Genomic DNA, 27,351 nt, shown 5'->3' on the forward strand with positions numbered 1-27,351 from the left:
ATACTGTAATGCTCTCTGTCTCTCTTACAGATATTTGGATCAGTAGAACTCAGAGCTAGACAGGCGACATTTTAGGAAAGTGGAAAGGACCGTTTCCCTCACAGACATGATTGTTATTAGATAAACAATAATTTACAATTAATAACATAAAATGTTCTAATGTTATTTTAAGAGTATTTAATTTAAAGATGTTTAAAATGAATCACACGTCTGTCTTTGACATCGTACAGGAACAGGAGCGTTGTGTTAATCCTTTAACCACTAGATGGCGCTGTACTCTCCCATCCGACGGCGCGATCGAGGCAAGCGTTGATTGACAGTAGGTCTATCCCCGCCCACGTCGTCTTCCTAACCAATCACAGATTACGTCGAATTGTTGTCGTACGTGTGTTGACATCGGAGCGAAGCAACCGGGAGAGAAGCTAACCGCTAGTAACCAACGTATCAAGGTATGTGTTTTTCAGGCAGGGATAATAAGGGAAAGTGTTGTTAAAGATTAATTCAGGAAATGGCACCACTGCTGCATTTTAAAGCTCTCCCTGCAGCGCTGCTGTATGGTTGAGTCATTAGGAAGGAAAGCAGAGTGAGGCCTAACCTTAATGGTTACTCTGCGGTCGCTTGTTAGCATCCTGGCTAACATTACAGTTGAACTGGAAGAAAGACTCGTGTTAGCAAGATTTACCGGCTTATATCTCTCAGATACACGACGGAATTGATATAATTTGTAGGTTTAATGCTGTTTTGTTGCTGTTGGCAATAGCGCGGGGTTGTCATGTAAGGTAATCCCCCTTATAAATGTTTTGCCGGTGACTTTAGCTCTGCAGCTAACGCCAAAATACAAACAGGGGAAATTGAGTTTGGTGGCGTGAGCCTGTACATAAATTTATATCCCATTTATCATTAATCCACTCTGAAATATTTGAGATCGCTCTGTTATTGCACCGTGTGTGCTTTCTTTAAACTCATGGTTTAAACTGTTTTAATTAATGTTTGCGTTGGAGCGGTGGATATTAATAACTGCTGGGAGACAATGTACACCAAGTTTCGTAGTAGATTACATTTGTAGTTGCCAAATACGTTCTCAATTGGATTATTTTATATCTTTAAGGATTATCAGTCAATGAGAGTTTGCTCGTTTTAACACTTTAGAAGGATTTCCCCTTTAGTTAAATAACTTGTAGAAAGTTATGGCTATCTAGGTTAAGGTGACCAGATTTCTAAAATCAAATCTGGGGACATTTCTTGCTCGTGGATAAAAATCAATACATCTAATCAAGATGAAATTAGGAAACGGGGACAGTAATGGTTTTATTTATTTTTACATGTTTATTAATATTTAAACAATAAAAATCAAGTGTAAAAGACAGGAATGTGCCTCTCCAGACCTTTAGTGCATCCTAAGATTAATAAAATCAATAAATAGTGTTATTAATAGAAACTAGAACTGTGTCTCTGGGTTGGGGCAAAGTGGTGGGAGTGGAGGGGTCCAGAGTGGTTAGCAGGGATTTTCAGTTTTGTGGGGCTCAAAGAGCTCTGCCACCCCCTAAGGGGAAAGTGACATGAGGAAAAGAAAAAACAGTAAATACAAACATTTAGCCTGTGGCTGTCTGTGGAGACAGAGTCCCCCAAATTTCAAAAAAGTGCAACAAATACTCATTCTGTTCACGTCTACATACCTATGAGAAATAGGTTTTTCTGCGTAAACATCAAAAAGTAGCAGTCAAGCCCGCTGGTAAAGGATGATATGTTTCTTACTGTCAACTGACCACATAAGGGTTCTGTGCATCACAAAGCAGATTAATTTCTCCCACTAATGAGCTATAAGCACATAGAGCACATAGTGCATAGAGCCTGTTTGGGACAAGACATTGTCCAATGGATTGTGGTGATGTGAGGTAAAACAAGGGCACAGATTTGTAAAACCCCTTGACATGAATGCAAGTGATTTTGTGTGTAGTGCAGCATGAGCATGTATAAACTTACATAAAGTGTGAATAACTACATTATGTGTATGTGTATGGTAGTAGCTGATGTGTGAGTATATTGTTTGATCCTTTAAGGTGAGTTAACTCCGGTCAGTGAGTCAGCTAACATGAGATCATCTCTGGTTTCTTCAAGGCGTTTTGTGTCTGAAGAGCCATCAGCCACGGTATCCAGAGATCTGGATGAAATAAGAGGAGAAGAAGATATATTATGTGCAGAACTGAAATTTTTAAAACACAAGAAAAAAAAACTAAACTGCCTCTTTATTGTGCCACAGCTAGGGAAGTGCAGTGAAACTCATGTTCAGTGCAGAGACTCAGAAAGAGGTTATATCCTCAGACAATTGGGCTTCTCAGCTCAAACCTGAGTATATCATGTCAGAGCTTTATCACTTGAACTTTATTAATACTCTAAGTAAATATTTCTCCCTTCTCGTCAATCATTCTTTACATCAATATTCCTATTTTCCTCCACTCTCATTTAATCTCCTTACTGTCTTCCTATTCTCTTCCTTTCACCTCTTGTATCAATCTTACATTATTCTAAAACAGAGACATTATATATTTAACATCACTTCCAAAAACATTAGATTGTACAACATGAAAATGTCCTATTATTATTATTATTATTATTATTATTATTATTATTATTATTATTATTTCCTCTGATTAAATACAAAAAATGCTAATTACCACAATACTAGGAGATACAAGCAAAAACAACATAATAAATGAACCTTAAACAGGCAGTTATCTCTTCCTCCATCGTTCTCAGATCATGTAAATATTTTCTCATTCAGTTTTCCTGTTACTGACTCCTATTTTTTCATGAGGAACTTTCATAAATCAGAACTGAGCAGTAGAAAAGCTAAACCTAAGCCTGGAAGTCTATGCTCATAAATCACAACCATAAATCAGCAAAACAACTTGTAATAACTCTACTAATAACTAACTATCTGAAATATAAACTAAAGGTCACCAATCAGTTCTAAAACCTCTTTAGACGAACCCTTGTTGATCCCTGGAGAACCAGCATACCAGATTAGCACCTTACAAAGAGTTTTCAATCATTCTGTTAAATTTTATCTGAGTGTCTTTTACTCATGTGAGCAGCAACTTGTGGTCTTGTCTTACTTTTTATTGATTATTTTTTAACCTGGAAAAAAAAAACATTTCTCACAGGATCAGCTTGATCCAAATAAAATGAATCGATTAACACACTTACCATAACACAGCAGCTCCCCATCAGTTGCCACCACTGAGCTATATTATACACTGGAGTGCTAATCACCGCCTGTTTGAACGAGTCGCTTTGAAGCCACCAACCGCCATATTGGTACTCCCTATTTCCCCCCAGTAACTAGGGAATATGTGCGCTACAGCATCGAATAACGAGGATTTTCTCATGTTCAGGGGGGGGGGCTTGAAACTTTTAAAATGTCAAATGCCATATAATTTATGTTGTGTTCTAAAACTATCAAGCACTGAAAAAGTCATGTGCTGAAATATTTAGCATTTTATTAATTTAAATATACATATAAAACATTTATATATATATATATATATATATAAATAACAATATACAAAAACATATATTTACATATATGTATACATATATATACATATATACATGTACAAATATTTATATATACATATATGTATAGTTAATATTAATAACCTGTAAAATATTTCAGCACCTAATTTCCTAGTAGTTGATTGTGTTAGTACATCCACTGACTGTAGAATTACCTGTGAAACGTTTTCACTCAGCCAGAAAACTACATGCTGTTGCAACCAAATCCTATGGGATTCTGTGAGAGTAGGGAGTAGCAAGATGGCGGCCAGTGACTTCAGTTTTTCGGCAAAATCAGCACTCCAGTGTATTATATAGCTCAGTGGTTGCCACCAGTTGATGACTTTTCACTTCTTCTTCTTCTGTTTTAAAAGTGGTGCGCTCGTCTTCTTCTTCTTCCTCTTCGTGTTTTAATGGCATCTGACATCCAAAAGGATCATTACCGCCATCTAGTGGTGCGCTCTGTTCCTCGTCTTTATATTATCAGCAGCGCAACCGGCTACCGCAACACATTTTCCCCCTCGGTAAAATCGGGGACATTTCCGGGGACAGCTTTAGCCGGGGACAGGTGGTCCAAAACGGGGACAGTCCCCGGAAAACGGGGACGTCTGGTCACCCTAATCTAGGTGCACTTGATAACAGATGCTGTTTTTCTCACCGTCTGATAAAATCTGACTTTCCCATTTGTAGGGCAGTTAGGATTGAGATTTTTTTTATTCTTTATGCTAAATGCCAAAGTAATCCAACCATTGATTAATTGTATATATGTGTCGTGGCATAACAGAGGGAATTTTATCTTCAAAGTGAGATTTTTACATACGCTCTCCGGCTACTTTATCAGGTACACCTGTCTAAATGTTCATTAACTCAAATTTCTAATCAGCCAATCACATGGCAGCAACTCAATGCATTTAGGCATGTAGACATAGTCAAGACGATCTGCTGCAGTTCAAACCAAGCGTCAGAATGGGGAAGAATGGTGATTTAAGGTGACTTTGGACGTGGCATGGTTTTTGGTGCCAGATGGGCTGGTCTGAGTTTTTCAGAATCTGCTCTACTGAGATTTTCACACACAACGATCTCTAGGGTTTACAGAGATTGATCTGAAAAAGAGAGAATATCCAGTGAACGGCAGTTCTGTGGACGCGAATGCTTTGTTGATACCAGAGGTCAGAGGAGAACTGGTTCAAGCTGATAGAAAGGCAACAGTAACTCAACCAAGGTATGCAGAAAAGCATCTCTGAACACGTCGAACCTTGAGGCAGATGGGCTACAGCAGCAGAAGACCACGCCGGGTGCCACTCCTGTCAGCTAAGAACAGGAAACCGAGGCTACAATTCGCACAGACTCACCAAAATTGGACAATAGCAGATTGTAAATGTTTTCTGGTCTGATGAGTTTCGGTTTCTGCTGCGACATTCAGACAGTAGGGTCAGAATTTGGCATCAACAACATGAAAGCATGGATCCACCCTGCCTTGTGTCAATGGTTCAGGCTGGTGGTGGTGGTGTCATGGTGTGGGGGATATTTTCTTGGCACACATTGGGCCCCTTAGTACCTGAGTAATGTTGCTGACCATGTCCATCCCTTTATGACCACAGTGGACTCATCTTCTGATGGCTACTTCCAGCAGGATAACACGCCGTGTCATAAAGCACAAATCATCTCAGACTGGTTTCTTGAACAATGAGTTTGCTGTACTCAAATGGCCTCCACATTCACCAGGTCTCAATCCAGTAGAGCATCTTTAGGATGTGGTGGAACAGGATATTCGCATCATGGATCTGCACCGTCTGCGTGATGCTATCATGTCAATATGGACCAAACTCTCTGAGGAATGTTTCCAGTGCCTTATTGAATCTATGCCACGAAGGATTAAGGCAGTTCTAAAGGCAAAAGGGGGTCCAATCTGGTACTAGCAAGGTGTACCTAATAAAGTGGCCTGTGAATGTATATATCCTTTTATATTTGATATCATTGCGTTTGACCCTGTATGCCTGGGTTGAACGATTTGGGTATACTGCTACAAGCTTCTCACATTAGTTTGTGGTGTGAGTCAGGTGGGTAGGCTGCTTCGCTCACATTCACTTTTTAAAAAGATTTTATGGCTTTAGTGACCCTTATTGATCAGTAACTTGACGGGAAGAAAGGCAAAGAGAAAAGGGGAAGACTTGCATTAAATGGTCCAGGGATCGAATCCGGGACATTGAGGACTGCTGCCTGTGTATGTGGTGCACCTACTAATCCATGCCACATGCCGACATACACCTTTTTAGCTCTGGAAACAAATCTATCAGATCAAAAACATAGCTTAATGAAATTGTTTCCAAAAACATTGCTGTTTGGCCCAAAGTTTAAATTTTGAGTGGTGCTGTGAAGCTTGAAAACTTCCTCCCTTTTTTTCTCTCCAAGTGCATCAATGATCAATGTGGCCAAACACTTAAATTTTAGTTTTATTGGACCATAACAGTTGTTTCCAAATATGTTGCCTTTGTCCCCGGCTGTTTTTGCGAGCTTTGATCGGGGTTTTTATGTTTCTTTATGGAGTGATGGACTGTTGCTCTGTGAGTGTAGGGCACACTTCACTGTGGATAATGACACTCTCACCAGCTTCAGGCAAAGGATGAACGTGACTTGTGGAGCTCCACAATGCTCTTCCTGATATATTGAGGAATTCCTTGGATTTAAGAGTTTTGTTTGTGATAGGAATATCTCCTCTTCTATGTCCCACTAGCTCTAGTAGTAGGAATAACCCCTTTATTTTCTAGACAAATGTACCCTACAGCTAGATAAAAAATTACCCATTTCATTTACTATATTTTTTGGAGGTGAGGTTAACCAGGACAATAAAAGGGAACACAAAAATACATTTTCTCTGTTTATTTGTTTCTGAGATAAACAGCAGAAATTCTGCGATAGCCGTAAACCAGCTTAAAATTGGATCGGTTAAAAAAGATGCTAATTTTCTCGCCTTGTTTGGATGGATTTTTTGCACTTCATCTGTTGCTGTTAACTCTCATCATTGGAAGCTAAGCTAATCTGTCTGCTGACCCTCTCTGCTCTGCCACATACAGTTAGGCCCAGAAATATTTGGACAGTGACACTAGTTTTGTTATTTTAGCTGTTTATGAAAACATATTCGGGATACAGTTATAAAATCAATATGGGATTAAAATAAAGACCCTTAGCTGTAATTTGAGAGTGTTCACATCCAGGTTGGAGCAAGGGTTTAGGAATTACAGCTCTTTAATACATAGCCGCCTGTTTTTCAAGAGACCAAAAGTAATTGGACAATTGACTCAGAAGACTGCAAAATAAATAACAAGGCTGCATGGGCTCTTCCCTCGTTAACCTGTCATCAATTAAGCAGTTAAAATGTCTGCAGCTCATTCCAGATTTGGAAGCTGTTGCTGTGAACACACAACATGCAGTCAAAGGAGCTCTCCGTGGAGGTGAAACAGACCATCCTGAAGCTGGAAAAAAAAGAAGAAATCCATTAGAGAGATGGCAGAAATATTTGGAGTGGCCAAATGATTAGTTTGGTACATTCTGAGAAAAAAAGAGAGCACTTGTGAGCTTGGGAACTCAAAAAGGCCTGGATGTCCATGGAAGACAACAGAGGTGGATGATCCCAGAATCCTTTCCATGGAGAAGAAAAACCCTCAACATCCACTGGGGTGAAAAACACTCTTTGTTTTTTTAAAGCAAAGAAGTGGAATATTCTGCAATGGCCGAGTTAATCACCAGATCTCAGCCCAATCGAGAAATGCATTTAATTTGTTTAAGACAAAATCTTCAGACAGAAAGAACCTCAAAGAAGCACCAAGTGAAGACAGCTGCAGTAAAGACCTGTTAAAGCATCACTAAGGAGGAAACCCGGCGCCTGGTGATGCTCATGGGTTCCAGGCTTCAGGTAGTCGTTGCCTGCAAAGGATTCTCAACTAAATAGTGAAAAGTAACATTTTACTTAGGGTTATGTTTATTTGTCCAATTACGTTTGAGCCACTGAAACGAGGAGCGCTTGTATAAGAATGGCTACAATTCTTAAATATTTAATCATATATTTTTGTTCAACCCCATGAATTAAACCTTAAAGTCTGCACTTCAGTTACATTGTAGCTTTTTTTTTTTTTTTTTTTTTCATTTCAAGCCCAATATGGTGGCATGCAGAGCCCAGATCATGAAGAATGTGTCACCGTCCAAATATTTCTGGGCCTAGCTGTAATAGCACTATTTTACCTCTAGTTAAAAGTAATAATACATGATGATTATAAATGTTTCCTGCGTTGTTGACATGTACCCTCTCTATGCCCACATAGCATCTTTTGCCAGGGATCAGGATACTTTTTACTGTTGGGCAGCTTTAGAATAATTTATTTCCTCTTCTGGTTGTTAAGTTTCAGCTCCAGAAGACATTTGATGTTTGATCTGAATCAAATGTCCCACCACTTTATAAGATCATAAAAAAAAAAATCTGTCTGTGATCGCCCATTGCCTTGTGTTTTTAAAAAAAAAATGTAAAAAAATAACGAGCCTTGCGACGTGTTTGTAGGGATCTTCAGAGTGTATTTGGTTTAAAAGGATCGTGGAAGAGAGAGGGATGAACTGTTTCGTATAATTAAGTCTTTTGAAACGTTTGCGATTAAGCGGCGCTGCAGGATTTTAGGAAAACATGACACGGTGATATTCATGTCGAATATTATGACAATTTCTATTATCCCGTATTTTCTTCTGTACTCCCATTTCTTTTCCGTCATCAACTTCTACATCATCCTGCACAAAGGGTCTATATTAACTTTGGCTATAAAGGAAAGTGAAAGAACTTCTTAGTGGCCAACTACATTATGAGAAAAGACACTTTTAATGCACTGCACCCGAAAGACTATAGCCTTTGGAATATTGCATCCGCGCAGTCCATTGTGATCGTTATATTGCACACATTAATATTGTGATGATGACTGCGGTTAGATTCACTGTGAAGCTCCACTATTAAGTGTGCTGCAGTATAACATAAGGACACAGCAGTGAAACAGTGGAGTCAAACGGCTGACAGATCTTGTCCCAGTGCGTCTTTTATTATTGATTACAATCTTTTTTTCTTTTTTTTATCATGTTTGATCATCTAACTTCCGAGACCCTTGTAAAAAATTTAAATACCGTAAAAATCAAAGGGCCCACTTTGCTCTGTAGGCTTTAGTTTTCTGTCTGTCAGTAATGTCCGTCGGGTTTTGTCGCCTTTTTTCCCCCCAAACACATTTGCCTTTGAAGCACACCTAGAATATCAAGAAGCAGTGTTTTTTTTTTTGAGAGGACGCGACAGGTTAATTTTCTTGCTTGCAGCATATGTGTAATCATCTCATCCTGCCTGGGAAGATGCTCCATGGCTTTCTTTGATGGCGATCCAAAGGGACGACATGTGAAAGATGCGCGTTGGCACGAAAAACGAGGCAGATTTACAGTCAGAGTGATCGTCATCTTTGCCATCTTAAAGATTAAACTGAACAGGAAACTAAGGAGCTGAGTTTTAGCACCAGTGAGCTTTATTTTCCTCTTCTTTTTTGTCTCACTTTTAGTACGCACCCTCCAGGTAATAAAGCCAGACTGATGCAATTGTAATGATTTTATCAAACATCTGTGGTAGTTAGTCTCCTTCTGTCCTGTTATCGGCTGGGACTGGAGATCTTAAGATAGCCAATCAAAGCTGGAACACCTTCACACATAAGACGGATGTTTGTCAGTGAAATCGTTTTTTAAAATCTAAGCTGCTGAGAATAAACTTGCCCTGTTTCTTATTATATCGCTCTATTTGTTTTGTATAGAGGTTGATTTAAAATGTGAAAAACTAAATTCTGAGAGGTCACATCTGAGGGAACGTTGTTTGTTTAATTTGTGGCTGTATTTTCTGATTTCTAGTTGTGTGCTTGAAGCACAGTTAGATTTATTTCACTACTTGAGTAATTATTCTGCTTTAGCCTTCAGTCCTAAGTGCTTTTGCGTCATGTTTTTTTTTAAATATATTTCTTTTGCATGGAATAAGTTGATGAATATACATGCTCTGCTTCACATTCATTGCACACAGTGCCCACAGTGGTGCTGCCACCCCACTTGTGCGGTACTTCAGGTAGTCAGACTGTCAAGTGCCTCGGTCAGGAGTCGCTGGCTGTACGATATTAAGGGAGAGGGATTATTGTTTGTCTATGTAGATCTCACTCTTAACAAGCAAAGAGTGTCTGAACCTCTTTAAAAGTGGATAACATTGCATGCAGAGGATGTCGAGACTTAAGCTTTGGCCTGTTTTGCTCTTCCCCATTTGCAAACCAATAAGGACCTCGCTGGCACACAGAGATGTGTTCATACTGTAGGATGCAGTTGCAATAATGATTTTGAACATTTACGCAGAGATATTTGTTCCATTAATATTCAATTCAATTCAATTCAATTTTATTTATATAGCGCCAAATCATGAAACATGTCATCTCAAGGCACTTTACAAAGTCAAGTTCAATCATATTATACAGATTGGGTCAGATTATACAGATTGGTCAAAAATGTCCTATATAAGGAAACCAGTTGATTGCATCAAAGTCCCGACAAGCAGCTTTCACTCCTGGAGAACCGTAGAGCCACAGGGAGAGTCGTCTGCATTGTACATGGCTTTGCTGCAATCCCTCATATTGAGCAAGCATGAAGCGACAGTGGGAAGAAAAACTCCCCATTAACGGGAAGGAAAAACCTCCGGCAGAACCGGGCTCAGTATGAACGGTCATCTGCCTCGACCGACTGGGGTTACAGAAGACAGAACAGAGACACAACAAGACAGACAAACAAGCACAGAAGCACACATTGATCTAGTAATCTGTTCTACATTAGATGGTAGTAGCGGGTGAGCCGTCTTCTCTGGATGATGTCACAGTTAACAGAACGCCAGACCAGGTGTACCTACTATGAAGAAAAAGAGAGAGAGCAAAAAGTTAAAAGCTGAAATGACGACAGTCATTTCAATGTAATACAATGCAAAACTGGAGAACAGTAGACTGAAGAACAGTAGAAGTCAGTAGAGTGAGAAAATTAGACCCTGATGTCCTCCAGCAGCCTAGGCCTATCACAGCACAACTATAGAGATAGCTCAGGGTAACATGAGCCACTCTAACTATAAGCTTTGTCAAAAAGGAAAGTTTTAACATTAGTCTTAAAAGTAGACAGGGTGTCTGCCTCACGGACCAAAACTGGGAGTTGGTTCCACAGGAGAGGAGCCTGATAGCTAAAGGATCTGCCTCCCATTCTACTTTTAGAGACTCTAGGAACCAGCAGCAGACCTGCAGTCTGAGAGCGAAGTGCTCTGTTAGGAACATACGGGGTAATCAGAGCTCTGATATATGATGGAGCTTGATTATTAAGGGCTTTATACGTTAGAAGGAGAATTTTAAATTCTATTCTTGATATCATAAACAAAGAATGTTTTTAAAGAATGGACAAAACCTCTCAATCACATAACAAGCTTTTGTGGCTAAATGTACGACATGTATGCAAAAGTTAAGATTACATTTTTGGGGTTTGGTCAGATTAGTTATTTTTTTCCTAAAAGAGTTTAGTTTGGAGTCAGAGTTTTACGAATTTCATTATCTTTTTTTTTTTTTTTTTACAGATATCTTTCGGTTTTAGGGCCGGACCAATAGAAATGCTCTGACAGTGGGTGCAGCAGTTAGGGAGTTTTTCCAGCTCACCACCGTCAGGGTGTGAATGTGTGACTGACTACAGTGTGTAGCGCTTTGGGGTCGTCGGACTTGATGAAGCGCTGTACAACTACAAGCTATTTACCATTCTTAGTTTGTGTCTATGCTGACCAATAGAAATGCAATTGCTGACGCCCACATCGACCAATAGAAATGCGTCTTCGCTCAACACATGAGTGGATGCCCCGACCCCACGCAGTTGTGGACGTGCGGAGACGAGAAACGCAGAGAATTAAATTAACAAAACTCGATCTCCAAAACAAGTTGAGAAAATAAAATCTGGAGATGGAAAAAAAAACAAACATAGTTTCAACCTTTTGGAAACATGTTGTAAGTTACTCCCAAAAACGTTTTTCTTTTTGACTGAGAAGTTGCACAATTTTACGTTTTTGAAATCGCTCGTAAAAAAAAAATATATAACAAACATCTCTCCATAAACATTTGATGCCGATATATTTTTTATATTTAACCTGTTGCATTTTCCTTATTCTTTTTATAACCGGTGTTACAACAGTAAAAACATCTATGGCTTACTGCATTCTCCTTAAATTTAAACTCATCAGTAGGGCTGGGCGATAAATCGATTTAATCGATTAATTCAAGTTCACATTTTTTAAGAATACATTTTTGGAAAATCGGGATTTTATTTTTCCAAATCAATCATTGGGCTTCCGTGAACAGATCAGCACGCAATGCTGAATATATGTTTAGGAAAGTATATTGCCAAAATATTGTAAAAGGAAACTTTTTTTTTTTTTACCGTAATGCGAGGCATTTTAATTTACTCATTTACTTACTTTTTTAAACTTAGTTTGAAGTTACACAAGTGATGTGAAGCCTGCTTTTAAAAGCAAGTTTTTAAATTAATTACTTTCATTTCTTTTTATGAAAAGAAAAGGAGGAAAAAAGAAATCGATGAATCTGATTTGGTAAAGTAAAATCTGAGATTTTATTTTTAAGCCATATCGCCCAGCCCTACTTACCAGTCTAAATTTTCATGATCCTGTCTTTCTGATGGTCATCATGAGCTAATGCAGTTTTGCAAGCAATCCAATTAAACTTACATGTTCTCCGACTACATTTTGGTTTTCCTAAGGGTTAGGGGTTGTGCTTTGAGGCTGGATTAATATGTACTTCCTTGTTTTTGTTTTGTATTCAAAACTACTTCCTCTAAAGCAGGGGTGTCCGGCCCGCCGAACAATTTAGTCCGGCCCTGTGGCTAAATGCATTATCATTATAAAAAAAAAAAAAAAAAAAAAAAAGTGTCACATTACCAGACAGTGTCCTGTCTGGTAATGTGGCAATAAGATGCCACAAAGAGCTCATCAGATTTGACTTTCACAAGTGGACAAGATAAAAGGAAGAGAATGATAAAACAATTATTGAAAAAAAACATGTATTTTGTTTAATTGAAAATATGCAGTTCATATATTGTCCACAAGGGGCGCTGTGTTTTAATTAGCAGATTAAGCTTCAGGTGTGGAAAAATTTAAATCATTTCCTAATTTTTATCTGTTTGATGTATTTTGTCATGCAGAACAGTGTTTTTAAGTTCCAAAAAATGTGAATAAATGTTTTTCAACATTGTATAATCACTGTGATCAGTTCTTATGCATAATGCACTTAAGTAAATGTTTAACTGAGTAAAAGTATTGTTGAAATTGCACATACTTTTCTTAAAAACGCTGAGGTTATTCATAATATATTGTGTAAAAGTGAAATTAACTTAATATAAAAATCAACAAGTCCACATTTATTAGTTCTATTTAATCTTGCAATGAGTTAACTCGTGTGGCCCTCTTGAGATCAGATTAAGCTGTATGCGGCCCCTCAACCAAAATGAGTTTGACACCCCTGCTCTAAAGGAAACCCCGCCTGTGGCACATTTCTTTTATATTAGATGTTATACGGTAGTTCTCCTAAAAAACAAATTGAAATAGGCAACATCTGAGCAAACTCTTTGTTTTTTTTAAGGATGGGTTTCTTGTCTCGTTAGTGTCCTCATTGTCTGACCTGCCATTTTGTGTCTCCTGTTGCTTGTTTCCCGTCTTCAGATGGAGGTGGAGCAGCTCCTGTCTCTGTCAGGCTCAGCACTGGCCCAGGCTGTCAGCTCTCTGCTGGAGACTCCTGGCCTCTACGTTTTCTCTGACATCCTGGAGCTGCCTAATGTCAGAGAGGTAAACAATCTGGTTTATATGAATAATATATACACCCTATAGTTTGACTAAAACTAATGATTATAGATGCATATTCCTGTTGTTTTGACCTAATTATAACCAAGGGGGTGGGGGATTCTGCATTGGGAGGAAATTTAACGGTGAAATCCAAGTGTGCGAAGCAGTTTATTATTACGAAGTTGCAAATATGCCCCGTTTATATGTTGTCAGTGGTTTTAATCTGCGAGGTAATACAACGACACCAAAGTGATTTCTGACAAGCTGAGGACACATTAGGCCGACTATCAGGTTTAGACCTGCTCTGCTGAATGAATTCACACTTCTCTCACAGTCTATACAAGGACCAGGAAGGTGCTCCTTTATTATGGTGTTGTGGGTTTATAGATGTTGCTATAAATCCTAATTGGATGTCAAAAACATACGACTGCTATATTTTCTCAGTCATAACTCAAAAATTCAGCTTATAGTTATGAACTTTTTTTCAATTGTACAGCTGTGTTTATACTGGGATTAATTTACTCAAAAGGGATTTTTTTTGTATTACTAATTTGAATTCTGGAAGTTATTTTTTTTGCACTGGATTTTCTTTAGAAATGTTACACTGAATGGGGTTGAACATAAATGCACGGCACGCTATTCAGATATATATCTGTAAGCACTAAAATAAAAAACAAAAACTCACATCTTTCATCTTCCACTTCACAATTATGTGCGACTCTGTGACATAAACTTCCTCCTAAAGTACATTGACGTTTGTGGATATAGTTCATTGGATATAAATACCTTTGCAAGGGTGCATAGGTGTAAAGTTATTTTCTTTTTTGGGTTATTCTTTGGCATTCAGTGATCAAATTCCCATCGCTACTCCTTGGTACCATCCTACATTGGCTACCAGGAAGTCTGGACCCTGGCAGGGGTAGTTTTGTTGCACATTAAACTTGCAGGGGAGTACACAGCTGAGTCCAGGAACGAATGGAGACAATTTCTGACAGATGTAATATTTGCAATGGATATGGGAGCACTTTCATGAGCTAAATAATGAATTTGTGTTTGCCTTCCGCTAGTAAATGACCATAATGTGGTTTCCTGCTGGTAAAATGGAGGACGGGCATCGCTGCAGAAAATTGAAGGCAGTGTTGTGAAATTAAAGGTCTGAAGATGCAGCTGTAAAAAGTGCAGCTCAGTGTTTATTGCGTACAGTAAAATAAAAAATGAGTCCCTATGGCGATCTTGTAATGGAGGCAAATTAAAACCAAAGGTGAGATTTGGTAACGGTTCAATCTAAGCAAAAAATCTTAAAGTATATTAGAAAAATTTTATGTTTTGCTTTATGGAAAAATTTTAAGCCATTTGTCCAAATATTTGTTGCCCTAAATGTTTGTGTCTTATTTTGGAAAGTAATAATTGTGTTAATTAGTGTTAACAAAAGAGCAACGTTTTAACAGGCTTGATGAAAATCAAAGCTTCACCCCTGAAGGTTCAGCTTAAACTCACATTTATTTTTTTTACTTATCAGACGAAGTACTTTTATCTAAAGTCCTCCTCATAGATTATCATCTTGTTTCAGTTCCATTTTATATCTAGACTAGTTGATAAGATTATCTGATTCTACATTTTCTCCTGCATGGAGCTTTATTCTAGCAAAACAAAAGACTCGCCTTCATTTAGAGGACGTGGTCTTTTGTCTTCTTTTTTTATTTTTTTCTCCTCCCACTGGGTCGTCAGACAGAATACTTCATTTTCTCTACATACATATTTAGCATCCATCAGATCTGTGATACAATGATAGAAGCTCAGTTCATTTCTGTGACGTGCATTTCCATTTTATGTTTCAGGCAAACACTTAACTAAACCAAAACAAGCCGCAGAGAAGCAATTGCCATGCCTGAGGGGGGGCGGGTGGGGGGGGGGGGGATCTAGGACACTCCAGGATAGCTTCTGAGAGGCAAAACAAGTTTTTATTTAAATTCCCTTTCTAGTCCGGTCAGTGGTTGGGGAACGGTGCGGGTATGAGTTGAGCAGAGATCTTAAATCTGCCCAGAATCAAAAGCTCACCGGGGACAGATTTTTGCCTTCCATAATAATCTGATCCTCTTTCTACTGAACTGAATATTTTTAAATGTGGAAAATATTCATTTTTATGACTCCTTTTCTCTCCCACAGACCCCCCTGCCGGATCGGCTCAGTGTGCTTACATAATAGTTATTGCAAATGCCGTCGCATGGTTCTTCATCATCTGTTGTGTGCTGCCACATGATTTTCTCTCTTCTTCCCCCCCGACCCACAGCTGGAGAATGGCCCTCACGCTCCCGTGTTTCAGCTGCTGAACCTCTTCGCTTATGGAACCTACTGCGACTACAAAGGTACTGCAGTGGCAGCACTATGTAAATAAGTAATAGAGTAGCCCTGCAACTCTCTTTATTGAGCCGTATTTCTCCGGAGCAAGGCGGCCACTTTAACACGGAGGGTTTTTGAAGTCTCTCACATGAAGAACTGGGGGTAGTTTATTAACTGTAAAATAATGGGGCACGCTTTTATTTCTCTAGGCAAGTGTTCCTATTATCAGATAATTGTCTGTCACAGGCAGACTGGTACAAACGAACTGTCCAATCTAATCTGCTGGGACGTCATTTGTGCTCTACATGAAGTATTATGAGCAAGACGCGAAATCTTAATAAATATGTTTAATTGAATGTTGAAAACGATCCAATAGGAATAATTGCATAGCCTACTTTTTACCGCCCCCGCCTTCTGGGTCACGCTGTGAGGAAGTAAATTCCCTTTCATGCGGCTGCGGAGTGGAGCTGTCGTCTCAGGAGGGTCTGAGTTCTGCTCCCAGGGGAGCGAGTGTGCAGGAGAGACGGTCACCGGAGTCAAACCTGCTCCAAACTTTCTCCCAGCGCTGTCCGCTGACACTTGCCTCCGCAACACTCTGTAACTCTAGATCTCAAAGTAGTAAACGGTTTCAGTTCTTTTTGGTTGTGTAGGTGTCTTGAAGATGACACTAATGACAATATTCGGCTCGATCGGGCCTGACTGGCTGCTTGGAAACTCAAAAGCAAATCTTTTTTTACCGATCTGTGAATTAAACAAACTAGGGCTTAACGATTTTGGAAAATAATCTAATTGCGAATTTTTTTTTTTCTCTTAATATTGCGATTTAATGCGATTTTTTTTCCCCCCAGTTTAATTTATCATGTCTTTTTAAACGTATACAAACAACAAATCATTTAGTTTCCTCGCTGTGCAGATTAGGTGCTAAAAGACCCGCAGCATCTAAACTCAGAGCAGTAATGATTGCGTTCTGCCTACAATACATTTCAACCAAAATTGCAATTTTGACTTTTCTCAGCGTTAACCACAAGCAACAAAAATGGCGTCTAAATAAAGACGTTTGTAAACAAGGACTATTCAAAACAAGAACTTTTAATGTTTCTATTAATCAGAATATTATTCAAGAGAACAGCTTTTAGTTGATTTGGACATCAATCCTTGTTGAACATAAAGTGCAACCAACAAGCAAGTCTATGTATTAAACTGATTGACCAGTACTTAATGCTATGTATGATTACACAAACTCTAAAATAAGTAATAAAATTAGAATATCTCACTGCTGCAACTGTCTTCCCTTCCATGTGGAGGCAAACCCACTTTAAACATTTTACTGACACCTAATGGACGTGTCTAATTCCCTAATTGTTACATAGCCAAAAATTGCAGACTCTGCGATTTGGAAATTGCGTTTTTTTTAAATCGCGATTATATTGAAAATGCGATTAATTGTTCAGCCCTAAAACAAACTAAAGTGCTGTAAGGTCACATTTTTTTTTGGTGTAGATGGTGTTACTGAGGGATGAAGGCTCACAGATGGTTACGTTCAGCTTTAGTGACGTGTTTAAAATGAAGCCAGAGAGACCACAGAGAAAGGCTTTCAGGCTTGGAGAGAGTGAGACTCTTTGGAAATAATTTGTTATAATAACTGCATCCTCGTGGGAGGAAGGATACGAAAAAAAAGGTGTTTTTAAATGCCATCCCCAAAGAGAAATTGGAATCGGCTAAAAGATGAAACGGCTCAAACTTTTATAAAAGCCCGAGTTCGTAACTTGGTCACTTGGATTGGTGCGTCTCTACTGTCCAGACCAGGTCAGCCTCTGTTTGGTAGTCACTCATGGCTCCTGCTGGTGGGGGGGTTAGGGTCACGATGCTCTGCAGGCTTCGTAAGCGGCACAAATATTTGAGCTCAGCTGACCTGTTGGTTGTGAAAGGCTTGAAAACACACAGGCTGATCTTGTTTTTGTAGCTTTACCTTGGGGGATAAAATGACGTGATTTACAAAGCCTGAAGTGACCCAATTCCGATTTTCTTTTTTGCCCATATGTGACCTGTATCTGATCTTTTTGTGACAGTCTGAACAACACAGATCGGATTTTTTTCAAATGTGACCCAGGCCACTTGGATATGTGGTCCTGAATCCGATGCGTATCTGATCTTTTCAAATGCGACCTGTGTCTGTACGGCCGGGTCGCATTTATCCGACCTGTATGTCACAGATACTCAACAAACGCCACTATTCTGCGTCCTGCTATGCAGAAGCGGGAAGAAAGACGACACCCATGGCGGACTACAATGAGCAGAGCAGTCAATGGAGGGAAAGCTCCGGTTAGAAAATAAATTAATGACCGCAAAATGCGCGCCAGCATTATAATCCATGTTTACTTCCACAAACACTGAGGACGCTTTGCTACGTGTGACGTCATCGCGTCCTCGAGTGTGCGTGCGGGACACTTAGGTTGAACACTTTCAGTTCACACAGGAGATCACATACAAGTCGCATATATTTGGAAATGTGAACGGACACGCTACAAAAATCGGATTTCACAAAAAAATCGGAATTGAGCATTAAGTCCTGCAGTGTGAACGTAGCCTAAGATATGTTTACTCTGAGTTATGAGATCTCAGATTGTTTGGTTTGGTGGCATCACCCCAGTTCTTCAAGGTTTCATTTCAAATATCTCCAAAACGATGTCAGTGGAAATCTATATGTTAAGATTATGGATGTGTAGCATATGCATGAACTTTGCTTAAAGAAAATTATACCATGATAGACTCAATTTAAAGATGTTTCAATCATGCTACTGGTAGTATGGGTGTGTTTTTTTTAATTGCTGTATTTCTGGTTCTGAGGCCATGGGCCATATGGGGTGAGAGGTGTGCCGCCAGGAAGACAAAAAACTGTTGAATTATATTTTTCTATAGTCACTGACATTAAAATTAATTTGAGAAAGTTTAGTTTTGGTTCATATCACCCGTGTCTAGTTAGTGATGACTTCCTCCTCTGGTATTCTGAATAAACGTAAAAAGCTTTAAAGGGATTTCCTTCTCACACGCTTACACAATGTCAGGAATAAAAGATGAGATTCTATTTTTTTTTTTTTTGGTGGTAAATAATGACAGATTGCAGTGAACTGTTTAATAAACCAGCCTGATTTAGTTAACTAATCCCTTCTAAAAAGAAATCTTCCATAAACGCATACACAACAGGGTACATCTTTAATACCACAGTTTACGTCCCTTTAAGTTTAAATAGTACGATGGCTGGATATCAAACTGCAACGGGTAAGAATTGACTTGAAAACAGGCCGTTTTACCTGGGTTCCTGGTTGGATTGCCCTCTGCCTTCAGAGCTGCCTCAGTTCTTTATGGCATCGATTCAACAAAGTGAAACGTGTCTTTGAGGTTTCGGTCCACATTGACCTGATAACGTCTCTCAGCTGCAGCGGATGCGTCGCCGCACATCATTAATGTGAATCTCCCTTTCCACAACGTCCTGAAGACGCTCTGCTGAAATGTGGAGTTCAGCAGTGGCAAGAAACCCGTTTGAGATGATTTGAGCTTTTTAACAGCAAAGTTTTGCTGGACGTAGCCATGAGAAGACAGGAATACAGGTCGTAAAGATTAGGACACGGTCAGCAACAATACTCTATACTTCAACAATACTTCGTCACAACGTACCAAAGTGTGCCAGGAAAATAATCCCCACACCCTTATTGTCCAGCCTTGACTTTTGATACAAGAAAGAACGAGTCCATCATGCTGTTTACACCAAATCCTGATCCGACCGTCTGAATGACATCGGACCAGGCAACGTTTTCCCGTCTGTTGGCCAGTTTTGGTGATCCTGTTTGAATTGAAGCCTCGGTTTCCTGTTCTTAGCTGACAGGAGCGACACCCGGTTTGGGTTTCCTGCTGCTGTAGCCCGTCTGGGTCAAGGTTCGATGTGTTGAATGTTCAGAGGGGGTTTTCAGTAGAGGTTGACCGATTTTAAGGCTGATACCTATTATTATTATTATTATTATTATTATTATTATTATTATTATTATTATTATTGACAGCAGTCTAAGCGATCCCCGACATGTGGGGCCGATTCTTTTTGAGCCAATTCTTGAAGCCGGTGTTTTTTTTTTTTTTTCCTCCCCCCCAATTTACATGATAAAAAGGACACAATGATTACAGATGTTACACAAGTCTCAGTTTAAGCAAAAGAGAAACATGTAACAAAACATGATAATAATGGACAGCAAACAATATAGCCTCTTTAAATATAGAACAATAAAAACAAAGTTAAAACTTAAATGTTGGTGCACTTTATGTAGCAGCTTTGTAGTATAAATGATCTTCCTGAAAATATTTTAAACAGCAATACAGCAAAAAATAAATAAAAAGAAATGTGAACAATCTAAACCTGAGTGTGCTAACAGATCTACGTATCAGCCAATGCCGATACAAGAAAAAAAAACACAAAAATCGTCCGGTCGTCCTCTAGTATTCAGCTGTAAACGTCGGTTATTCATCTAATGCTGCCTTTTATTTAAAACCAATCTATCCTCTGACCAGCTTTAAGTAAGAGCTGACACATCTCCTCTTGACATTAACAAGGGACGTTTATCCATACAGCTACTGTACTATTCACCGGATGTAGGTTCTCGTTTCCTGCCCATTCTCTATAAACCTGAGAGATGGTTGCGTGTGAAAATCCCAGAGGATCATCGCTTTCTGAAATACTCACAAAAGCCCGTCTGGCCCATAATCAACCCCTTTTCCTCCTCGTCATAAGAGCTCAGTAAGTCATCTGCTCCACGACTAGGCAGCTAAACGGTCTTAAGGGCGTGTGATTGGCTAATTGGCTTGTTGTGTTAATTAATAAGCAATCAAGCAGGTGTACCTAATAAAGTGGCTGTTTCTTGTTTACCAGGATGGTAAATCTGAACCTTTAATGCAACTCTTGTCAGTTCTTCCCCCGCCGTTTGTCAATCATCTGGGTTTTTTTTGTTTTCATCTTTGCTGCAGAGCGAGCGGCCTCTCTTCCAGAGCTGACCCCAGCACAGAGAAACAAACTCCGTCATCTGTCAATCATCAGCCTGGCTTCCAACCTTAAGGTTCGTTATTTTTCTTCTTTAGGTTTCAACATCGAAGCGCAGATAAACCGTAAGTTTGTATTGATTTTCCCCCCCGAACACAAGAATAGAAAATAAATTCTTTCTCTGCTACTGGATCGCTGCAGGCTTTAAATAGTGAGCTCCTATATCAATAATATATCGACAACTCTGTTTTTAAATATGGCTTTACTATTTTATTCTGACTGATAATCAATTCCTTTCAAGTTCGCGTAAGGTTGCCTTTGATTGTGAGCCTGTGGCTGTATTTACATCAGCCAGTTTAGGCAAGGCTAATTTATTTGTGTAGCACATTTCAGTAGAAAGAGAAGCGGAAGTGCTTTACATGATTAAAACATAGGAAAATAAAAGCAAGTTGGAATAAAATGTAGACAAATTGAAACAAAATAAGACATGTTGGACTACAAACTTAAACTAATGTTTCAGTAAACAGTTTAACTAGGAGCAAATAAAACAATTAAGCATTAAGGTTTCCTCCAAATGTGGAGCCTCTTTATTGGGTTGCTTCTAAATCTTTCATATGACAAGAAAGTATGTTTGAAATCATCTTTCTTTTGGATTTTCCAACCAAGCTGTACCTTTCTCCGTGCCCTTTTCTTTTCCGGCTCCTGTTAAATAATTGATTCATTATCCTCACCAACACAGTCCTTTTTACCCATTTAGCTCGCTCTCCCTTTCCATTAACATCCCTCCTCTCACTCCTGCCCCCTGTTTTGTGTCACCGCTTCCTCTGTATGCCGCCTTGAAATCTCCTAATTGCCAATAAACGAATTGTGAGAATTTTAGACTTCTTTCATCTTCCCACGACAGTAACATTTAGGCAAATGAGGATTTTTTTTCTTCTTTTCTTTTTTCTGCAAAACCATTTATGTGGAATGAGAGTTGCTGCCAGTTTACATAAACCTGAGAATATGAAGGGTTTTAAACTGCTTAGTGTTTTCCCACAGTGCCTGCCGTACTCGCTGCTCCTTCAGCAGCTCGAGCTAAAGAACGTGCGGGAGCTGGAAGACCTGTTGATCGAGGCCGTTTACTGCGACATCATCCAGGGCAAACTGGACCAGAGGAACCAGCAGGTGGAGGTGGACTGCAGCGTGGGTCGTGATCTCGGCCCCAACGAGCTCCCGAACATAATCAACACGCTGCAGGAGTGGTTCGTATCAACTACACTTATCTCACCCCCCCCCGAACAGTTCAGCTCTGTTTCTTGCTTTCTGAGCCTCGCCGTGCCTCCACCTTTCCCACCGTTTGCTCTCAGGTGTACAGGCTGTGAGACGGTCCTGTGTGGCATCGAGGAGCAGGTCTCCAGGGCCAACCAGTACAGAGAGAACCAACTAAAGGTCAAAGTTCAAGTGGAAACAGAGGTTAGTCTTTCATCTCCTCACCCTGAAGTTCTGTTGTTGTTTCTTTTCCTCAGGGAATTGGGGTGAATAAATGTCTCTTTCTTCTTCAACATTTCAGTTTTGCTCTTGGCTGTCTTTGTTATTTTAGTTTCGCCGTGACTGCTTATCTCCAGTTCCCCCCCATCTGCTAGCTTGAATAATCCCCTCCAAGTTTATACTGGCTGAACAATCCCTCTCTATTCCACTTTCAGTCTAAGTAGTGGGACAAAGCGTTTATTTGTAATGGAAGACAGGATTTTATGTTATGTACTTAAGAAAAATACAGAGGGATATGAATAGGAAATCGCAGAATATTCACATTTATTTTAATAATTTGAAGCCGTTTGCACATTTACCTTCCTGTTCCCTAAGGTTTCACACAAACACAGACAAACATCTACTGTCAGTCAAATCCAGATACTGACAGTCTAGTGTTCATTTTACGTCCTGCTTTAACAGTAAATCCACAGGGGATGGACAGCGCCCTGTAAAAGTAATAATACTATGAACTCTTTCTCATTTCTTTCATGTCTTAGCTACAGACTTCACTGTATTTTTATAATGAATACATGGTTTTCATTTTGTTTAACATTAAAGAAAACTGAAAGGTTTAGATTTTGCTGCCTTATATTCTGATAACCCTGATGGAAACCTACTGCAACCAGTTGCTGTTTTAAGTCACTTCATTCTTAGATAGTCTATCTTTATGCCGCTTATTTGATAAATTTAATTTGGCATTCATGCCAAAGAGGGCTGGGCGATATGGCTTAAAAAAAAAATCTCTGATTCTATCAGACCAAATCTGAGTAATCTATTTTTTTCCCGTAAAAGTTGGTGGTTCTCAGTCTCCTCCTTAATATTTCCCAGACCAGATGGGTCTGGGTTTCCCTGTAGGAGGTTTTATACCAGGCTGTGAATGGTAAGCATGGTTCCTCTTTTTAGTTGTATTATCCCAGTATTTCACTGTTGTGAGGTGGAGTTCATCTTGTCAAATGCGTTTGCCTTCTGGTAAGTTCATAAAATCCCAAGTGAGCCTTTTTGTCTGCTTTCAAACAGTGTTTCTATTATCATCCATCACTGCTGATCTCTGCCTCTGAGTTTTATTACTCACCATAATACAGAGACATCAGCATAACCTTCCACACGGAGTCCAGCTACAAAAAAAAAAGCATGTTTGCAGGGTTTGAATTCAGTTTGCACAAGGTAATGACAGAAGTGTGTCGCTTTGTTGTTTACTTGAGGCCAGAAAACCACTGATTGATTATTTACTGTAAGCTGTGTGACTGTGTGCCATCACTGTAGAAACAAAAGAGTTCATCCCCCATCAGAAAACATCTTAAAAACGTCCCTGAAATTAAATACCTGAGACCGTTGTTATTTTCCAGGCTGCAGCTTTTATGGCGTTTGAGGATCACATGTGTTTGGTCTGCACCAGTGATTTGGTTGAGTTACTGTCAGCTGTATCTCAGGAACGCTGCAGATGCTTGTGTGGTATTTCTTCAAATATTACTGTGAAAAATTCAATGTACCCATCTTGCTTTGAGTTTTTTTTTTTTTTTAGGAATCACATATGACCAAACAGTTCAAAGAATCTTTATTTAATGTAGAAACATCCACTCCGCACTTAGATATTTCAAGAAATATACATTTCAGGGAAGTATATCTGTAAAATGCCACTTTTACAATTCTGCCACGTCTGAAACCAACTTCAGTTTTGTCATTTTGTGAAACTGACGGATCATTAGACAGAACTAAGGTCAATGTTTTGTACTGAAATGTTAATAAATAACAGAAAAGACAAACATTGGAGTCTTAAAGTATGGAAATTTTTGACATTATAGAGTTTATGCTGAATAAAGCTGTGTGGGCATTTAGAAAAGAAACCGGCCCACAGCATCTCATATCCTCCACCTAACTAGGCATTAGGAAAAAAAACTTTTTTTTTATAACTTTATTTATTGTGCACACAAACAGGATATTTGCTCTCCATGAAGCCATTTTAAATATGAATCCATAAAAAGAGAAATAAAAAATACATTTGTTTTGTTAATATCGATTAACAAACACTGTGTTTACACAAAATGGTATAAATAGTGCAAATAAGCCTGGCATTGATCTGGGTACTCTAGTGTTCACTAGAGAACAATCAGGGTTTAGCATATAGAGCTCTGTTTGCACCACACACATCCAGTTTGTGTGCTGGATGCATGTGGTCTGCAGACATGTTGGCTGCCCTTTTCCTGACCCTGGACCCGTACAGGTTCTGCATCTTCAGACCTGATGGTTCGTTGCAGGTTGGACCTGTCCTCTTTCTTAACCAAGCCAAACAACACAGTGATGAATAAACTCAAGATAGACTGAATAATGGCAGACCAGAAGATCCTCCTTGTACTTGAGTTTCTGCTGAACCTTATTCAGAACAGGATCTGTGTGTGAGGAGGACCAGGTCAGGACCGGTCACAGCAGAAACGGCTTTGGGTGAGGGTAGCAGAGTGGGAAGTTTCCTCCAGAGGTCCACCATCATCTCCACTGACATTAGTGGGTTTAATCTCAAAGTGGTCCTGTCCAAACCAGCAGACCAGCCAGTCCATCAGAATATAGTGGCGTCATCTGCAAACGTCACGAGTTTCACCGTGGATCTGCTGAGGTGCAGTTATTTGTGTAAAGTGGGGAGGAAACACACCCCGGTGCTCATTCATCCTTTAACAACACTGAAGAGTTTATTGGCAAAAGTTTAATCTTAAAGTGGTCTTATTGGCCTGCTGTGGGGATAAAATAAATATGGGTCCCCATCCAGCCTGGTGACTACAGCAAAATGGCCTCTTTAATGTCATTTATACCCCAGGGAAACGAGAAGTCACTGATTATCAACCTAGAAAGTCTGATCACCTTAAATGCTCTGTTGATTTATTTAAAGGGATTATGGTTTTCAGCATTTTTGCCACCAGTGGTTTTGTTGAAAAAATACTTTTTAATGAGGAAGGTTTTAAATTAAGTTGCACAAACTGAATTTCTCCTGTAATGAAGATGCATTTGTTGTAAGGCCTAGTACACATGTTTAATGTAGGGTTTAATGTAATGTTATTTGTTAGTATAAGGATTTTTAGATGCCTGAAACTAAACTAAGCTGTGCTCTCTTTTCTCTTTCACATCAGGTCTCAAACCTACAAAAAACGTTAAAGGCCAGCGCTGCGTCTCCATCCTCAGGCCCCGCCCCCGCCGGAGCAGCATCCAATCAAGATGCAGATCAGCCAGCAGAGCCGCGAGACCCCGCCTCCTCTCAGGAACCCCGACAGCCGGGCAAAAAGGCTTCAAAAGTGAAAGGGTGAGTGCTCTTACATCAAATCTGTTATTTTGTTTCTTAGTTATGAGCGGCAGCTGAATAATTCCCACAGAAATGAGCGTCTGTGGGTTTTGTTCGCCTTTTTGCTGCTTTTAAAGAACGGAAACCAGCAGAGGTTTGGATTGTAAGCGCTTTGTCTTTTTCAAGGCTTCACAAATTGAGCCTGAGCAGCCTTGTAGAACGACTAACAGGTTGTGTTTTTACATCAAGTCTAGGCTTTTAGTTTTGAGATTTATCTTTATTACTTTGTTCATCCCAAGCTTTTGTTAAAGTTAGAAGCACAGCATAATCATAAAGACCATACGAAGAGCCCCAAAAGAATCTGTTTCTATATTTCCCATAAACGGTAAAAAGAGACCTGCTGCTGCTGCTGCTGGTGTGTGTTTGTGTGCAGAGGAGCTACTTTTATTAGGTACTCACCAGTGTTTTGCAGTATCACTATAACCCCGCTCAATAAATCCCTTCTCCCGCTCTGCCTCCATCCGGCCGTATTACCGATGGCTAATTTCACATCTGTCCTGAATTGTAAAATGTCAGTGGATACACGAACGCCCTGCGCGCTCGCTTCCTGAAAGAGCGCTTTCTCCCTCTGGGGGATCGGCCGCGCTGCTTCCCGCTCTGTTGATGTTTTCCTGCTGCACAGAAAGCCGGCTGCCTCGTTACATTTAGGGGGAAACACGGCGACACATGGAGAGCCACTCCATGTTTTCACATCCAAATTAATGATAGCTTAGCCTCAATCCTCAAATTTAAATAACTTTTTTTTTTTTTGTTGGGCTTCTCGAAATGATTAAATTCATAATTCAGCGGTTATAATTAGAACGATTTTATTTGCCAAATTTCTTATTAATTTGCTGAAAGAGGAAAATCCACTCAGATGCGTTCGAGTTCAAGCTTATTGAATATTGATGTGGAATATTTTAACATCTTTGCATCCAGGTTGCATCAGTTGTGTGGCTTTATTTCCACTCCCTGCGGGAACAGGGAGAAAAAGTGAAAGCAGAAATGTATAAAACTCAAAACAAAGCCCGATTTCGGCGTCTTTTTCGCCGTCTCTGTTTTAATTGGCTGTATCCCAAACAGGCTGCGCGGGAGTGGGAAGATCTGGTCCAAGTCCAACTGAGGGGGAGAGACGAGGACGCGAGGACGGCCGCACCGATGGGAACGGACGCTCGCTAATTTACGGACTCATTGGCACATCGACAGGCGGACAGAAACCTGAAAACGACGACGCGAGCCTCTCCTCTCTGAGAGACCCGCCCCTGCAGAACAACCGCACACGTCGTCACTGGAAATTTTGTCGTCAAATCTAACGTTTACGGATTCAGAAATTAAACGCCCGGCGGGGAAGAATGAAGTGGGCGGCGACGACGACGGCTTTGTGCACAGACTCTCAGTGTAAATAAAAGCACTTGTAACACTCGAGGACTGAATCGTCTGCAGTAGGAAGCTGTTGCCTTTTTGACCAGAAACCGGATCAGTGTATTTAAATGTATGTTTGTATCTTCTGGTTTAGATTTAAAAACAAAAAACAAACATGTTTTCTTCTTCTTCTTCTTCTTTGCTGGGTTAAAACTTGTATAAAAATCAGAATATAAGTTGTTGGGGGAAAATAAAAAGGAAGCTCACTTCATCTCGGCTGCCTTATTAATGTCACTTCTTTTATTAAATGTACTTCAGGGTGCATCTCTGGAGGACTCACTACTAAAT

The 27,351-nt window shown here is 39.6% G+C and overlaps 1 protein-coding gene across 1 annotated transcript; it reads left to right on the forward strand.

The window, feature by feature from the left end:
• The first annotated feature begins 322 nt into the window (after positions 1-322).
• On the forward strand, positions 323-27,271 carry cops7a (COP9 constitutive photomorphogenic homolog subunit 7A). The gene is made up of 8 exons (XM_012870361.3): positions 323-449; positions 13,343-13,465; positions 15,753-15,828; positions 20,813-20,901; positions 21,867-22,069; positions 22,175-22,280; positions 25,454-25,623; positions 26,725-27,271. Exons 2-8 carry the CDS (start codon positions 13,343-13,345, stop codon positions 26,762-26,764), a joined length of 807 nt encoding a protein of 268 aa, XP_012725815.1. The 5' UTR covers positions 323-449; the 3' UTR covers positions 26,765-27,271.
• The last annotated feature ends 80 nt before the right edge of the window (positions 27,272-27,351 follow it).

The sequence above is a fragment of the Fundulus heteroclitus genome, chromosome 3, assembly GCF_011125445.2.
Source record: "Fundulus heteroclitus isolate FHET01 chromosome 3, MU-UCD_Fhet_4.1, whole genome shotgun sequence".
Classification (NCBI taxonomy): Eukaryota; Metazoa; Chordata; class Actinopteri; order Cyprinodontiformes; family Fundulidae; genus Fundulus; species Fundulus heteroclitus.